We start from the raw sequence: 15,238 nt of genomic DNA, 5'->3' as shown, positions 1-15,238 counted from the left end.
AGCCCAGGGAGCTGCCGCCATCTTCTCTCCCTCCCCTCAGGGCAGCAGAGCTGGGTTGAGGCTCCTCCCTGGGCACATCCCTGGGCTCATCCTGCTCCTACCAGGAGCCCTCAGCCACTCTCTACCCTGGACATGCCACTGGTGGTGGGGTGAGAGTTGGGGTGGCCAGGACAGCTGTGAGGAGCCCTCTGGTCCCTAATGCCCCTCTGCCCCCTCAGGTCTCCCTCCTACAGCCCTTCACCTGTGAAGAAGAAGAAGAAGAAAAGCTCCAAGAAGCGAAAAAGAAACAGGTATTTTTCCCTTGAAAATGTGATTTCCTGCTGGCAATGGCTGTTGGGGGTTTGGAGAAGGGGTGGAAGGCACTGCTGCCTCGGGCAGCAGCTGGTCCCAGTGGGCAGAGAGGTGTGAGGCTCTGTGAGCACTGAGGAGGCATAGCCAGAGTCCCTCTGGGCTAGGAGGGCATGGAATGGGATGTCCACCCAGTGCAAACAGAGAAACATGAACTGTCGGGGTGTGGGGACACAGAGATGGACAAGCCAAATCACTGTGAGGTCTGTGGAGCCTCAGCCTGCTATCCTTACTGTTCTGTTCACGTCTCCATCCTCACGTGTCTCCATCCTCTGGAATGCCAATGAGATCAGTGCTCAGGGCTTGCCCTGGTCTCTATCCCTTCCTCCCCAGCCTGCTGAGAATGTCAGGACCAGAAAAAGGCTCAGACCAATTCCCCACACCCACATCCCAGTCTCCTCTCCCTGCCCCAGTGACTGTTTCCACCTTCTCTTTCTGAAGTCCATTTTTAATTCAAAGAGCATGATTAAATTTTAAAATTGCAAATATTTCACTGTTTTCTCTCAGCTGTTAAACCAATATTTGATGAGAACAGTGGATTCCATCTCCCTAAGAAGGTTCATGTATTTATAATATATTCAACCAAAGAGAGAAGCTACCAAAAGTGGGTAACAGGGTGAAAAGCTGAGTTTGAATCTCCAAAGAAGAGCAAGGGAGAAGGAGGGACAAGGACATAGAAACCCCTTTAAAACACTTTCTTCCCAAGGAGTGATTCTTATGCTCTTCTACGGATGCCATCTCCTGATGGAAGTCCTGGGTCAGAGACTCTTTGGCTTTGAACCTTTGGTAGCCATTTATAGCCCTGCAAGCCAAGGATAAGCTGGAGCTGGTCCTATAAGACAGCATGACATGAACTATACAGGATTAGTGACCAGTGGAGGTTGTTTCAGACACCTGGCAGCATTTCAGCTACAGACCCTAAGTGACTCTGCCAGAGGCAGCCTTACAGCCCCTCCAGGCAGGACTTCAGGCCATGTCCTTTGCAGGATGTTGTGCTCCAAGCTGAGAGACAGTGAGGTGTGCAGTGCACTGGGGCCAGGCCTTGCTGCAGAGATGTGTCCTTCATGCCACCAGGGTGTTCTGTATGAGGCAAGTGCCTCCTGTGCCATCCCAGAGGTGCTCCAGGAGGCAAGACAGGGCCACCATGCTGGCTTGGCTGTGAGACTGCTCTGGAGTTACACAGAGAGGATTTTTCTTTTGACTGCTCTTTGGTCCTTCATACAAAAAACCAGGGAATGGACCCACCTCTACATGTAGTACAAAACTGGAGACAGTAGCAGAGAAAAAGGACCCACCAGAGATAGGAGATGTATCTGATCTCTCTAAAGACTTGTTATCCTAAAGACCATATTCTCAATTACTTGTGAAGTGTGCTGGTCCCTTCTGGGGACACCTCACCCTCTCAGCTGCTCCCTCATCTGCTGGCTAAAGGAGAGGCAGGGCCATTCTGCCCAGTAGCTGTATGATGTCTTCTCTCAGTGCTCAGTCTGAGCCTAAACACATGGTCTTGGACTCAATTTTCCAACTTTGTGTGACCCTGTATTCAATGTACATATTTGTGTCTTGCAGGTTATCATCAAAGAAGAGAAGGCACAGGTAAGAGCTGAGCAAGTATGGGTGGTCCCTTAGAAAAAAGAGTTTAATGGTCTCTTCAAGGTTGATGTTCACTGAGTGGGGGCAGAAGACATTTCTTCTGTGTTTCCTTCCCCTTGGGTCCCCCTATTCCATGTGGGTCTGGGGTCAGTGACTCCCCAGGTGTGGACTGGAAGAGCCCTTCTGATTCCAGTATGTGTGTATACATTATCAAGACGTACTCATTTTCTCTATGGAAAAAGGCAAAGTCACCAAGTTGGCTGATCTCTTTGAGGGTTTTGGCCAAGCCCATGAAGCAGATTTGTCAGCAGGCACTCAGACCCCCTGTGCTGTGACAATCATGAACCCCTTTCATTTTTACTGCATGCTCTTGGGCAACTGAGCTGTAACATTGACATGTGATTGTGCAGCTCTTTATGGGAACAGAAATCTCTGAATTAATTAGCCATTTCTTATTTAGTTCTTCAAGCCCCAAAAGTAAGAGAAAGGAAGAAAGAAAACACAAAAAACAGTAAGTAGTGACTCATGGAGTTCCCTGCCCTGCCTGCACAGTGTGGGGCTAGGAAGTGCTTGATGTGGTGGGGCCCCTGGAGCTAACAACCTGCTGCACAGCTCTAAGCGTTTCTCAGGATTATTCTGAAGCTAAAACCAGCAATTCTGGTTTTGCCAGAATGGAAAAGGGTTTGTAGAGGCTGGTGATCTTTCCTCTCCCTTTCTTTTGTGACACCTCTTTCTGTAGTTTGTGTATCTTGCACGGATGTGCAGAGTCTTGTCCACCCAGTCCAGAGAGAAGGCTCCAGCTTTTCTGGTGGGGGCAGCATGAGAGGCTGAACTCTGACCTGTCAAAAGGGCAGGTTGGCACACCCTTACTGAGAATGGCCTCAGCAACTCCTGGTTTGCTGCTCTAGGAGGTTGCATGAGGACCTACTCAGGACATACACTACAGCCAAGGATCTGAATGGGGTCAAGGGGAAGAGAAGGGATTGTTTGGAGTGGATGGACTTTGCAAAAATCTGGTGTTGAGATTCAGCCCTGGAATGTTAGCAGAGCACAATCCTTGTCCTGTGGGGCATATAATGGAGGGGCATGGTATAAAATGGGGTTCCTCAGGACTGGAAGGAAGGACTGTAAGCTGCCTCTGTTTTTCCCCTCATTCTCTGTCTTCTGGGAACTGCAACCTGTGGCTTCTTACCTGCTTTGAGAGCAAGGAAACAGTCCTGGGGCTGAACCTTGAGCACTTGGGCACAGATCCCCTGGTCAGCTTTGCTGGGGCCTGCACAGGCCACCTCCATTGCATGCACAAAGCCAGTCTCCTTTCTTTTTGCTAAGATTTCTGCGCATTAAGTGGCACAGTTTCAGCTCAGTTTCCCGTCAAACTGGGCTGCCCTGCGCCCAAAAACCTTGGTGGTAGAAGAGAGGCTTCCTAGGTTATCTGTATAAGGAGGCTTCTCCCCAGGCTACCACAGCAGTACCCTAAGAGTGCAATTAAACCTAAGATCCATGTCTTGCTGTGTGCCCTGACCTCAGGGAATTGGAGCTGCTGGAATTACTCTTTGGGGATAAACCAGCCAAGGCGTTTTAGTCTCATCTTTCTGCTGGCAAATCAGAGCTCAGCCACTCCCAGTTTCTGCAAACCTTTTGCTCCCAGGCGTGGATCAGATGGATCCCATGAGGATTTTTGTATAATCACTCTGCTATGACTTATCTTTGCATCAAGCAGCTGGTTATCTAAATCACACTGGACCAGTTTTCCCTTCTGCAGGAAGGGAGAACAAATTGGAGGGACTGGTGCAGGGGGTGAAGTGCAAACACGGGGATTTTCACACAAATCCACCATATGAGTGAAAGATGGTCATTATTGCTGATTTCAGTTGTATGGAAACAAGAAAGGAGGATCCTAAAATAGGAAGTTTAAAAAATATATAATCATTGGGTGTGAAAAAGCATCAAAGAAAACAGCCAAGCAGAGTTGAAGGGATTGCCCTGGAGGTTGCCCTTTTGTCTTAAAGGAGATGCTGTTCTCAAGCAATTATTTGCTGAGGTTTTATACCAGCAAGGTGGTAAATGCTGTCCAAGCAGGTTGTGTTTGTGCTGTCAGTGCCTGTGTAGTGTGGCCACTACACTGCTCCCAGGCTGTTCCCACCAGCTCACCCACAGTTAGCTTTGTCTGCTGGCACAGCCATGCCAAGCCTCAGCAGATGGAAACTCTTCCAGATCTAAAATAACTGCTGTGGTGTACAAAGGTGGGAGGGATGTGGCACAGAAAGTGGCAGCTAGCCTGCCACCCATGTCACCCTGCTCTCTGCACCCCGGACTTCAGCTGCTGGCATGGACAGCTATAGCCCTAAAGTAACAGGGCCAGGTAATCCAAACAGGGCTGAGAAACAGCCTGGTGGTGCAAAGGGAACTGCAGCAGGGCACTGGCCCTCTGTCCCCTACACACGGTTTGCTGAGACCTGTCCTCAGGCCCTGGCAGAAAAGACAGCAGCAGCGACTGGGCACCTGTCAGAAGCCAGGGAAATGGTCCTGTCTCTCAAGCAAGAACCATACACAAGGGAGGCTGTGCTTAGGGAAGCTGTACTTTGTGCAGCAACCACGAGAGCTACCCACAGGACTGGCTAAATGCTCCCGCCTGCAGAGGGCGGGGAAGGCTGGCTGCTACTGAGTGTACTCTGTCACTTCTGTCCTTCTGTACCTGCTCTTTAACAAGGAGCCAGCACCAGGGGAGAGGGCTGAAGGTTTGTGATGGTTGCCCAGAGAGATGATGCTTCCCCCAAGGCTCAGCAACAGGAAGATGTTGAGGCTGTTGCCTGGCTGTTATAGGGTATAGGCTGCAGGATGAAAGGCAGGCTCATGGGTCTTTAAAGTCTTTAAATGATTTGTTCTGGCTGCTGCGCTCCCATATGCTTGTCCACAAGTCTTCCCCCAGCATGCTACAGAGCCAGCCTAAAGCTTGTGTGTAAAATGCTAGCAGAGATCTCAGGAAGATGTCACTGCAGCGATGAAGGGACGGAGAATTTCTTGTGCCTTGATGTTCTGTGCCATGTTTCATACACCAATCTCTTCGGTTTAAAAGGCATACCTCCCTTCTGATTTGAACATTATCGACCTCAGCCTTCAGCTGCTGGCTCTTGCAACCCCCGCACTTGCTAACCTAATGCTGGTTTTCCTTTCTGCTTCTTAAAGCTCTCGTGGGCGCACCCGGAAATCCCATCGGCATCGACGCTGCCACTCTCGCTCAGAGAGCTCCGACTCCCACTCCCCCAGCTGCCGGAGCAGGTAACAGCGTTGCTCCCAAGCAGCGTCCTCAGCACTTCCAGCTGGGCTCAAGGATGTGGCTGCCACAGCCTGTGTGACCCACAGGCTCTCTGTGCACAGCCACGTCCCATTCTGGTAGCAGCAAAGTCACACACTGGGGGCTGAGCAGTTTGTGATCTCAGCCATGGAAGGGTTTTGCCTCAAGAAGCAGTGGCTGTAGCTTTTTGGTCTGACAGTCATTTCTAATCTCCATGGCTGATGATCAGCCCATGACAGCTGATTCCAGTCTAGTGTCCCTTCCCCAGCCCAAGGGCTCTGTACTGCTGATGTCCCAGGAAACCCTTAAACATGGTCTTAGCAATGGAAATATATTTGCCCATGGCAATCTATAGTTGTTGTCTTTGACCTGATTAAAATCTCTCCTCTGGATGACAGATGCGTCCTGGGGCCGGCTAAGTGGATGCTGGTGCTAGACCCAGCATTGCTGCAATAGCAAGTGATTTATACACAAAATGAGTTCATGCTTCATGTTCTCTGAAAGCACTTGAACAGCCCACCCCCACTCTCCTACTTTACTCCTCCTAAGTACTGGGAATTTTCTTATGAAAAGCTGAGGATCAGTGGGGGGAGGAATGCAATCAGTAATTGGAGGGGTGCTCATGCAAGAGCAGAGTGTGTTTTCTCTTGGAGGTGTATCACCATAGGAACATTCTAGGGTGCACAAAGGTCATGGTTTGCCTAGAGCCACAATGAAATCATGCATTAGAGCTGAAATTTGAGGTTAAGGTCCAAAGCCTGGATGCAAAATTATTATTTTTCTTTTAAAGTAGAAAGGCAAAACATCCCTTTTCTCTCCTTCATGACTCCACAGAGCAGTCATGTGGAAGAACATTCTCCCATACCCAGAGTCTTAGCACAGATCTGCCAAGGGCTGGTGTGGAGCTGGGAAAGCGCCCTGCTCCAATCCTAAGGAATAACATTTTGGCTGTTCTTGTCTCCTGGAGGCACAGAGCCAGGTCTCGAGAGGAAGGGCGTAAAACACGGCGAAGACACTCCTGGCACCATTCAAAGATCACGGCAAAGAGAAGCTCCTCTGCAGAGGTTCAGGCCAGTCAAAAAGCCAGCCAAACCCTCCCACTCTACAGCTTCCTGTCTTCTAAGGAAGTAGTAAGTATTACACACTGTGCTTCTTTGCTTGAACTAGCCAGAGGAATCTGGGCAAGAACTTTGATATGAAATTTTTATAACTCAATTATAGTGATGTTAGACGAACTTGGTTAAACCGTATTATTAATTCATGGTGCTGTTTTCCAATGTATATAGAGTCATTCCTTCCTTCAGCACTTTCACACCAAGGGTGGGGCTGGAGAGGGGGAAAACTTGCAAAACCTTTAGCCTATGAATAATGAATTGAGGACATTTAACAAAAAAAAAAAGTGGCCTCCAGAAACGGTATTTTAAAGGGAAGAGTTTGTTATGCAGTCATTGCTCAGCTGCTCCGTGAACTTCATTCATTGGTCTTTACATCCAAAAGTTTAGTTCTTCAGGCTAAAAAACTGTATCAAACATATACAAAAGGAACATTTACATTTAATGAGCTGGTGATTGGCATGGGATGTTTTCTGACTATCAGGATCCTTCTAGGATCACTGTTGCTCTGGACTGACAAGCCCAGGGGCCAAATTTGGAACTTATGAGCAGCCCTCATTGATGCTAATGGGAGCAGCATGTGCATCAGAGGGTAAAACCAGGCTCAGTGCCTTGGGATGTTTTTCCATATACACAGAATGAGATGATATAATACATGAATTGAGGGAACAAGGGATGGAGAGAAATATTAGATAGAGATTGATACCAGTCTTCCTTTCTGTGACATGTTTCCCCTTTGTTCCTGGCAGCAGTAAAGCAGAGGTGTGATGCCCTGACTGTGGTGTTGGTATCAGATAGGCACTCTGGAGAGAGAAATTGCTACGTAGGACTGGAGGTAGCACAGGATCTGATAGTCACATGTGTGGATGTGTAATGCTAGAGGTGTTCTGAGTACAGAGTCCTCCAAGCCCCAAAGTTGTTTTCTCCTTTAGGCTCAGTCATCAGTTGGAAATAGCTCAGCCACACGCAGGAGCTACATCAGATAGGAGAGAGATGGTGCCAGCAAGACAAGAGACTCTACCCACTCACCCACACAGACAGCGTGCTGATCAAAATACCCAGGGATTGTACGTGGGTACAGACAGGCACAAGCTGTCTCTCAACATTATAGATATGCATATTTGCTCTCCTTATAGAGCGTGTGGGGCCATGTGAGTCAGTGCTTGAAAAGCCTTATAAGGCAGCGTGGAGAGCAGAACCTCACACCACACGCTGATGTGTGCACGCACACGCAAAGGAAGAAAAACAAGGTATGAAGCTCATTGTCATGAACTGGGGGTGTTGCTGAGTTCAGAGCTCCTCCCCCCCATAAAAAACCAACCAGCCAAAGACTGCATCATGTCACCAGGGTGCTGTTTAGTTCAAGCAGTGTATTTTTCATAAATGCTTTTGAGCCTAAGCCTAGTTTTTAATTAGTGCTAGGTTTCCTCTCTCGGAAGCCAGGCTCCCTAAGTCCTGTGAGGCCAACTGCCAGCTGTTCTGTTTCCTGAGAAAGAGTAAACTCTAATTTAAAATTTTAAAAGCTTTAAAATGAGCTAAACTCAAGCATCCTGCTCTCACTTTTCCATTTGCTTCACTCGAGGTAAATGAGTGAAGCAAATGGAAAAGCTGCAGGGAAGGGAAGACAAGAGCTTGATAATTCTGGATGCAGGAGATGGATGCAAAGTAAAAGTCATCAGGATACTCCTGTGTTCTTTCTAGTAGGGTTAATAACTTAGGCAAATATTTTAACGACTAAAAGGCATAATGACTGATGAAAGCCACTACTGTCCTCCTGTCCCCAAAAGAAGTACATTCTCTTGGGACACCATTCAAGAGCACATTTAAGCACTTGTTCAAATTGAAGCCACTGGTTAAGAGCTGCCCCTGAAATTTTGCTGAATAAGGTCATTAAATATCATGTACTCAAAACTGGCAAGGGAAAAGTGGAATGGGAACCTTTAGTCTCATTTATTAATGACTATACACAACCCTTTGATGCCTTTCCTTTTCATGAGTTAAATGGTTGCTATATGAATAAGCTTCATTCTGTCAGACTTTGAGAGCAGCCTGAAATGAAAATGTGCTCTTGCAGAATAAAAGATTTTGTGAAAAAAATCAGAATTAGGATTCAAAAATGCCATATTTCAGTCCTCTGTGAGAGTTGTATGTTACACTCCCTATCCTTCCATCTGGCCTGGGCTTCCAAAGCAAACCAACCTTACCTGGGGAGGTACACTGTCATATCTCAAAAGGAAAGGAACTGCCCAAGGAGGAATAGGGAAAAATACACAGACATACAGGGAAAGATGAGAGAATGCTATAGCACTTCCAAAACAAGGGTTTTGCTTTCCAAGATGTTTTTATTCTACATTGTTTTGCTTCTGAAATTTTGAAGTGCTTTGTGGTGAATTCTGCTATCCTCTCCACCCTATTTGTCTTCATTCCTTTGTAATGAAACAGCCACAATTTCTAACTAGGTCTGCCTGGAACTGCTGGGAGGTAAAGCACACAAAACAATGCCCTGCCTATGCATCTACCTTGCTGCTTCCTTCCCTCTTTATGCCAAAGCTCATGCACCTACACATGCCTGTACACATGCAGAAACACCTCAAAGTTCCCTGCTACTTTTCTTTTTGGCAGTGAATTTCCAAGCTTCTCCTCCTTTAATCCCATGCAGCAGCAATGGGCACCCATGGAGAGCAGGATTGTGGGCCTGTGCCTCAGCAGGCACAGAGAAGCTGTGGGTAATGTGCAGCATTTATTTCTGTACAGAATACCCCTGCCCAGCTGCAGGCACTTTATTCCACACCGACACAGATGGATGACTGTGCCACCGTGCTTTCCTCTAGCAGTGCAATATAAATACCTGCAGGGCACAGATCTAATTGCCTTTGTTGTTGCTGATGAAGATAACTGCACCGTGCATACACTTTCCTTGCCAGCTCCTTTACTTTCACTGTAACTCATTTGTGATGCCACAAATTATCACAGGCTTGAGCCAGATTTCCAGTGAAGCTCAGTGGGGTACAGCTGGCCCAAATGATGCTGTTTGTCTTTGTGCTCGTGTCTGCAGGAGGGTAGAATGGGGAAATGCTGTGCAGGGACTGGGACAGAGTGTGCTGCAAGGCTGAGGAAACCTTATGGCAGACCTGCACATTGGCTTGCTGCTGCTGTTTTCTAGCCTGGGTTTTGGCTTACATAGGAAAAAGGGGTCTTTTGAGTGCTAGGCAGCATGGTTTTGACAGCAAACAGAGCCCTTCAAGAGCAGAAAGGCAAAACGTTCTATAAATATGGAAGTTGTTCTCTTTTTTCTTTTCCTGTTTTCCCCTCACAGCTGGGGGACTGAGGTACCCCTGGTTATTATCTGACAAATCCACAGCTCAGTGCTGGGAGCAGCAGCTGGGGGGAAAGGATCAGTGCCTGTATCCATTGAAGGGCTGGGCCATGCACCAGCTACCAAAAAGAGGTGATGGAAGACAAACCCTTGCTAAAAGCAGTGCCAGTCTGGCTCAAGATGAGGTGGTGCACCACAGCAGGCTAAAAAGATCCTTGAAAAGAAACAAATCTTTGCTTGGCATTCTCTGGAGTTTACCCCAGCAATGTATTGGTGAGCCAGGCTGCTCAGCAGTGTCGCCATCCAGCTCCAAATAACCCAAGCTCAGCGTTTGCAGGGACAGCTGTGTCATTGCCTCCCTGCTCTGGGACTCAGCTTAGCCCTTGTGGTACAAAAATCCTCACCCTGAACTCCCCATCCAGCCAACAAAGGGGGAATTTTCCCACTCCGTGTTCCTCGAGTCAGGGACTCATAACTGCAAACAGGGGTTATACTGAATTGCTACAGAACTCCTGGGTGTTGTACTCAATGAGAAGTTGGCTTTTCAGCGGAGGTAGGTTCTCAGCAGAGGTGAGGCCGTTTCCCCCGAGCTCTGGCAGGTGGAGGAGCCCCGGGCCAGGCGCAGAGCCCCATCCCCAGCAGCCCCGGCAGGTGCTGTCCCCGTGCCGGTGGCTCTGGCAGATGTCAGCCGGGCCCTCGCCGAGAGCGGGGCTGGCCGGGGTCACCGACACAAGTGTTTCGCTCCTTTCATTAGCACAGTGCCTAGAAAAAGAGAGAAAGGCAGACGTTATGCCCCTCTGAAAGGGAAATTAACTCCGCTTTGAAGTGAGTTGCAAACAAGAGAAAAAAAGACCCGGGGAAGAAATCCTGCGGCTCCGAGTGAGGCTGTGCCACGCTGCTGTCCCCGTACGGCTGAGACAACGATTGTCATCTCTCGGCCCGCGGCTGTTTGTGGCACAGTAAATGGAGCTGTTCGGTTTAATTGGAAGAGGAGCAGTGATTGTATTTTTGTAACCTATTAGACTGCACTGCCTCTTAGTCTGGGATTGCACTTGGAATTACAGTCTGGAATATGGGTGAGGGCCTCATTTCTGCTCCCCCCCTCATCTTGATTAAATAATGATTTGAAACAAAAAATCCAATAAATACATATCCTAGGTTCCCTTGAGGGCAGTAGTATGTTCCCTGCTGAAAGCTGGATGAAGCAAAGTTCACTGAGATTATTTAATTACTTATTAGGGGTTGTGTGTGGGGGAAAATCCAAATGTTCACATAGAGAGAATTAGATTTGTGAAAGAGCAGGCTCTTTTAAGCCACCCTAGAAAAGTAAAAAGCCATTAGAATTCAGAATCACACAGAATGGTGTGATTCAATTGAGCTCTGTGCAGTGTTTTTAGATGTGGTACTCTCTTTCCATCCTGGGTGGCTGGCTTGACTTTCAGAAACAGTAAAATGGGACCACGAGCAAAGCCAAGGTCATCCAGTGGGGAATATGGGGAATTGGTTTGAGCAGGCAGGCAAGCTGATCCCCTGAGACTTGTCCTGGCTCTTGCTGCAGGGCAGAACCTCCCCCAGAGCCTGCAGGAAGCTACTGGCTACAGCCTGGTGCCTCGGTGGTGGGGCTGAGAAGCTGCTGTGTCCCCCCTGGCACCTCCCTTGCCCCATCCAGACCCTCCAGCCCTCACCCAGACTGTCAGCTCCACATTTCACTGATACCCACACTGCCTCTTCCCAGAGTGTTTCTGCCACAGATGTTGAACTACAAAGGAGCTTGTTGATCCTCCCGGTCATTTGACAGATTTTGTGATGTGCTGACAACAGTTGCTGCTTTGAACGTAGATGTCAGCCAAGGCAGAGCAGAAGCAAGGATGCCAGGTCCCAGAGTCAGTCTGAAAAGCTGGTATAGAAATGCCAAGAAACTGCTGTATCTCTTGGCAGAAATAACAGCTTTTCAATTTGAACTGGGAAGGAACAGAAGGAAGGTATTTCTGTGTGTGATGCTTGGGTCAGTGTCCCTTGGAGCAGCCCTGTGCCCACTCCAGGCTCATCCTATCCCTAGCCAGGGAGTACCTCACATGGTGGTTTTATGCCTGTGAGTGAAAGGCAGTGAAAAGTTGGTTGTCTCTAGGTTAGGATTCAGCTTGAATGCAAACCAAAACCTGTCTTTTAAGAAAAATATCTGGTAACATATTTGAAAATGCAATCTTGTATCTTCTGGAATGTGGCTGGGGAGAGTGCGGTGGTCTACAGCACAGAGGTCAGATCTCTTGGGGCTCTGGATGTGGCATCAGGGTTCAGAAAGGACTGGTGAAAAGCAGAGCTGGCTATTTGGCTCCCTTAGGCTCCTGTGACATTCCAGTTTCTGTGCAGTAAGCAAGGACTGGTAGAGAATTGCTAGAGCTGAGAGGAAGCAAGGAGCAGTTCCAGAGGAACTGAAATGAGGACTTGCAATGTGTCTGTCCACTCATTCCTTGTTGGGAACATTTGGGAGACGTTCCTGTGCTGTCCAGGGCTTCTGCAATGAGGGTGCAAGTTGGCTAATGAAGAAGGATCACTTCATTTCCCATGTTTGCTGCTAGGGCTTCTGATTCCTCTGAGCTGGGACTGAGCATCAGTTAGAAGTGTGTGTGGGGTGGAGATGGGGCACTCCATTATGGATGAACCAGTCCCTTATCCCTGAAGCAGTAATGCTTCTCCTCTCCCTGGAAACACAGAAAGTACTTGGAGATCCTCCAGCTCCAGGTGTTTTCAGAGCACCAGAGTCTTGTGAGCAGTCATCCTTCTGCAGACTGTGCTGAGAGCTGCTGTGGGTGTTGGCAGCTCTGCTCTGGTTTCAGTCACTGCTGGTTCAGCACCTGTGTCCGAGTCAGCTGTCCCTGTCCCACTTAGCACCTTGAACTGGGTCGGGAGCAGCTCTCCCTGGGGACACAGATTGAGTGCCACAGGCAGGAGCTTGGATATGGAGGCACCATCTGATAGGATGAAGGCAATCCATGTGAAACATGACACAGGCTGAGTCTGCAGCCCCTCTCAGGAGGAAAAAGCCATCCAGTCCAGAGCTAAACTTTCCAAGGGGACTGGCCCTGTGCCTGCTGTGTGACCGCTGATCCAGGTCTCCTCTGCTGCCTGAGATAGCACCAACATTGCAATGTGGTTTTTTTGGCTCAGAAGGCCCCAGACTGGTGAGGGCATAGCCCAGGTCCCCAGTGTGGAGAGCATGGCATAGATGGGAGCATTGTGTGCCCCAGAGCGTGGCATGAGGGCATGTGCACGTGTTTGAGGGAGCACGGCTTGCTGGGAACGTTTGGAGGACTGTCCTGAGTGGGGGGAGCCAAACCTGTGTGTCCACACTCTAAGAACCCTGCACCAAACCTCATAGGTGGGTTTGAGGAGAGCAGAGACTCTGAGTGAAAGAGGAGGAGGCCACATGAGAGTGCAGACGTGTGCATTGGGCCCTAATTCTCACTCCATTGCAAGGGCAGATGTTAGCACAAACACAGCCTCACTCCCAGTGCTGCCACGTTCCTGAGCTGGCTCAGGTAAATGCCAGTGCAGTTAAAACTGAACTATAAAATACTGAAATTATGCAAATTCCCTTGGTCTCAGAGAATAGCCCTGCCCAGGTCAGTCCATGTGAGTTTGAAGTCTTTGCTTGCCCTGTAGTGTTCAGCAACCCAGGCAGGGTGTGGCTGGCCCCCTTGCAGAGGCTGGCAGGAGCAGGGCTGCCATCCCCTTCCCCACAGGTCTCATAGTGCAAGGATACTTTTCCTCCTCTAGTCTTTTGCTTCTTCCCTCACTCGAGTTCCCTTTGTCATTTCCATACAACCCAGGGGGATTCAGTGCAAGCTGCAGCTTTCAGCACAAGCCATCAGCCTCCAGGAACGGGCTGGACAGGCTAATTTAAAGCAGAAGGAAACAAAAATGAATAATAAGGGAAACAAGCGAGCAGACAAAAAGCAGTCGTGACATTTGCATAGATGAGGCAGCAAACAGTTGGCAGTGTGGATTGAAGAGAAGGGATTATGTTTTTTTCATGTAATTTGAGACTCTAATGATGGACTTATGTTGCCCGCTCTTCCTTTTTTCTTACACCTTACCTACTAAAGGAGGAGTTCTTGATGGGTAAGTGGATGCTATCCGCAAGACACCAGGGAATTTATTAGAGGTCACTTGAGCGCATTAGCTATATCTTCTTCAGGGGGTAAAAAGCACACAAAGAAGTATCTGTATACCTTTTATTTCCAAAGGGATTTTTCTTTTTCCCCTCACCCACTTTTTTCTTTTTTTTTTTTACGCTTTTTTCTTTTTCTTTTTTTTTTTTATTTCATTGATAAGCTTGTTTATTTGCCAGTTTTTGCTTTGTGCAGAAGCCCTTAATTTGATTTGATTTAATTTTTTGTTGCTTATTTTAGTAACATTGGTTCAGCCAGTTTATTAAGGAAGCTTAAAAAATTTACTCATCTAAGTTTTTGTTTTATTTTTTGGTTTCTTTGCAAGGATTATGTAGCTTTTTTATATGTATATACCCCCTTTTTTTTCTTTTTTCCTTCCCTCTTTAAGGTTAAATAAGGGCTTTGTCCTCTGTTACATTTTTAAATTTAGTTAGTTATTTATTTTAATTCTTTGGTTGCCCGCTTACTTTGTTGAACTCTTTTGTTTAATATGAACCGCATGCTGATACTCTTTGCATGATCTCTAAGTCTTCCCATTATTATAGCAGGGGGAAAATAAGTTTCTTCTTACTGTGGATTTCTTTTAGGGATATGTGCTTTTGTTTTCTTCTCCCTTCTTTTTTTTTCTTTCTTTCTTACTTTGTTTCTTTTCTTTCCTTTCCTTTTGTTTCAGTGCATCATGATGGTAAAATTTCTGGGTTTATTTGAAAAAAAAAAGAAAAAAAAAAAGCAAAGTAAAACCAAAAACAAACCCCCAAAAAACCATTCAAACAATGCCAAATGGCTTTTTTGCTTTCAGATCTCTCAGTCAGGGTCTTCTGCTGACCTCTTTACCAAAACAGACAGCCCGCCTGGCAACCTAGCCAGCCAGAATGGAGAGTATCATGAATATGACTCAGGAAACGATACTTCCTCCCCTCCCTCCACTCAAACGAGCTCATCCAGGTCAAAGGACAGCCAGGAGAAAAGAAGTCTAGTCCATGATGGCTTTGGCCATGCCTTCTCGTCCGGGAAGCCCAAACTGGCCAACAGCGATAACAGCTCTGATTCAGGAAATTCCTTCACCAGTTGCTTTTCCCAGACCAAGGGAACAGCTTTGGAAAATCTGTCTCCAGATGCCCAGGGACAAGACCGAAGGTCAGTGATTACCAGTAGCTGCTGCAGGCAACCCAATACGTGGTACATTGTTGCTCTGTGTCTCCTGCCCGCTCCCCAGTTGCTGTGGTGAGCTGGCAGGGAGCTTTCTGTGCTCTGGAGGCAGGCAGGTAACAACCAGACCCACAGTCTTGCCAGTCTGGAGTCCAGACCCCAGCAAGGACCAGTAGTGTAGCCTGAGGGAAAAGATAAAACCCAGCCATCGCATCCCTGGACATTGCTTTGTGTCAGTGCTTTGGCATTGCTG

General features: G+C 47.8%; 1 protein-coding gene across 1 annotated transcript in view; it reads left to right on the top strand.

The window, feature by feature from the left end:
- The window catches only part of SRRM4 (serine/arginine repetitive matrix 4), a 42,064-nt gene that overhangs the window by 22,054 nt on the left and 4,772 nt on the right, over window positions 1-15,238 (top strand). Inside the window, exons 4-9 of the mRNA XM_066331347.1 lie at window positions 219-290; window positions 1,918-1,944; window positions 2,402-2,452; window positions 5,128-5,220; window positions 6,204-6,366; window positions 14,636-14,973. Of these exons, the coding sequence (XP_066187444.1) occupies window positions 219-290; window positions 1,918-1,944; window positions 2,402-2,452; window positions 5,128-5,220; window positions 6,204-6,366; window positions 14,636-14,973 (744 nt within the window). The remainder of the gene's footprint in view (window positions 1-218; window positions 291-1,917; window positions 1,945-2,401; window positions 2,453-5,127; window positions 5,221-6,203; window positions 6,367-14,635; window positions 14,974-15,238) is intronic.

Source organism: Sylvia atricapilla, chromosome 17, assembly GCF_009819655.1.
Source record: "Sylvia atricapilla isolate bSylAtr1 chromosome 17, bSylAtr1.pri, whole genome shotgun sequence".
Classification (NCBI taxonomy): Eukaryota; Metazoa; Chordata; class Aves; order Passeriformes; family Sylviidae; genus Sylvia; species Sylvia atricapilla.
The sequence above is the reverse complement of the archived record's forward strand: the minus strand, read 5'-3'. Positions and strand labels throughout refer to the sequence as shown.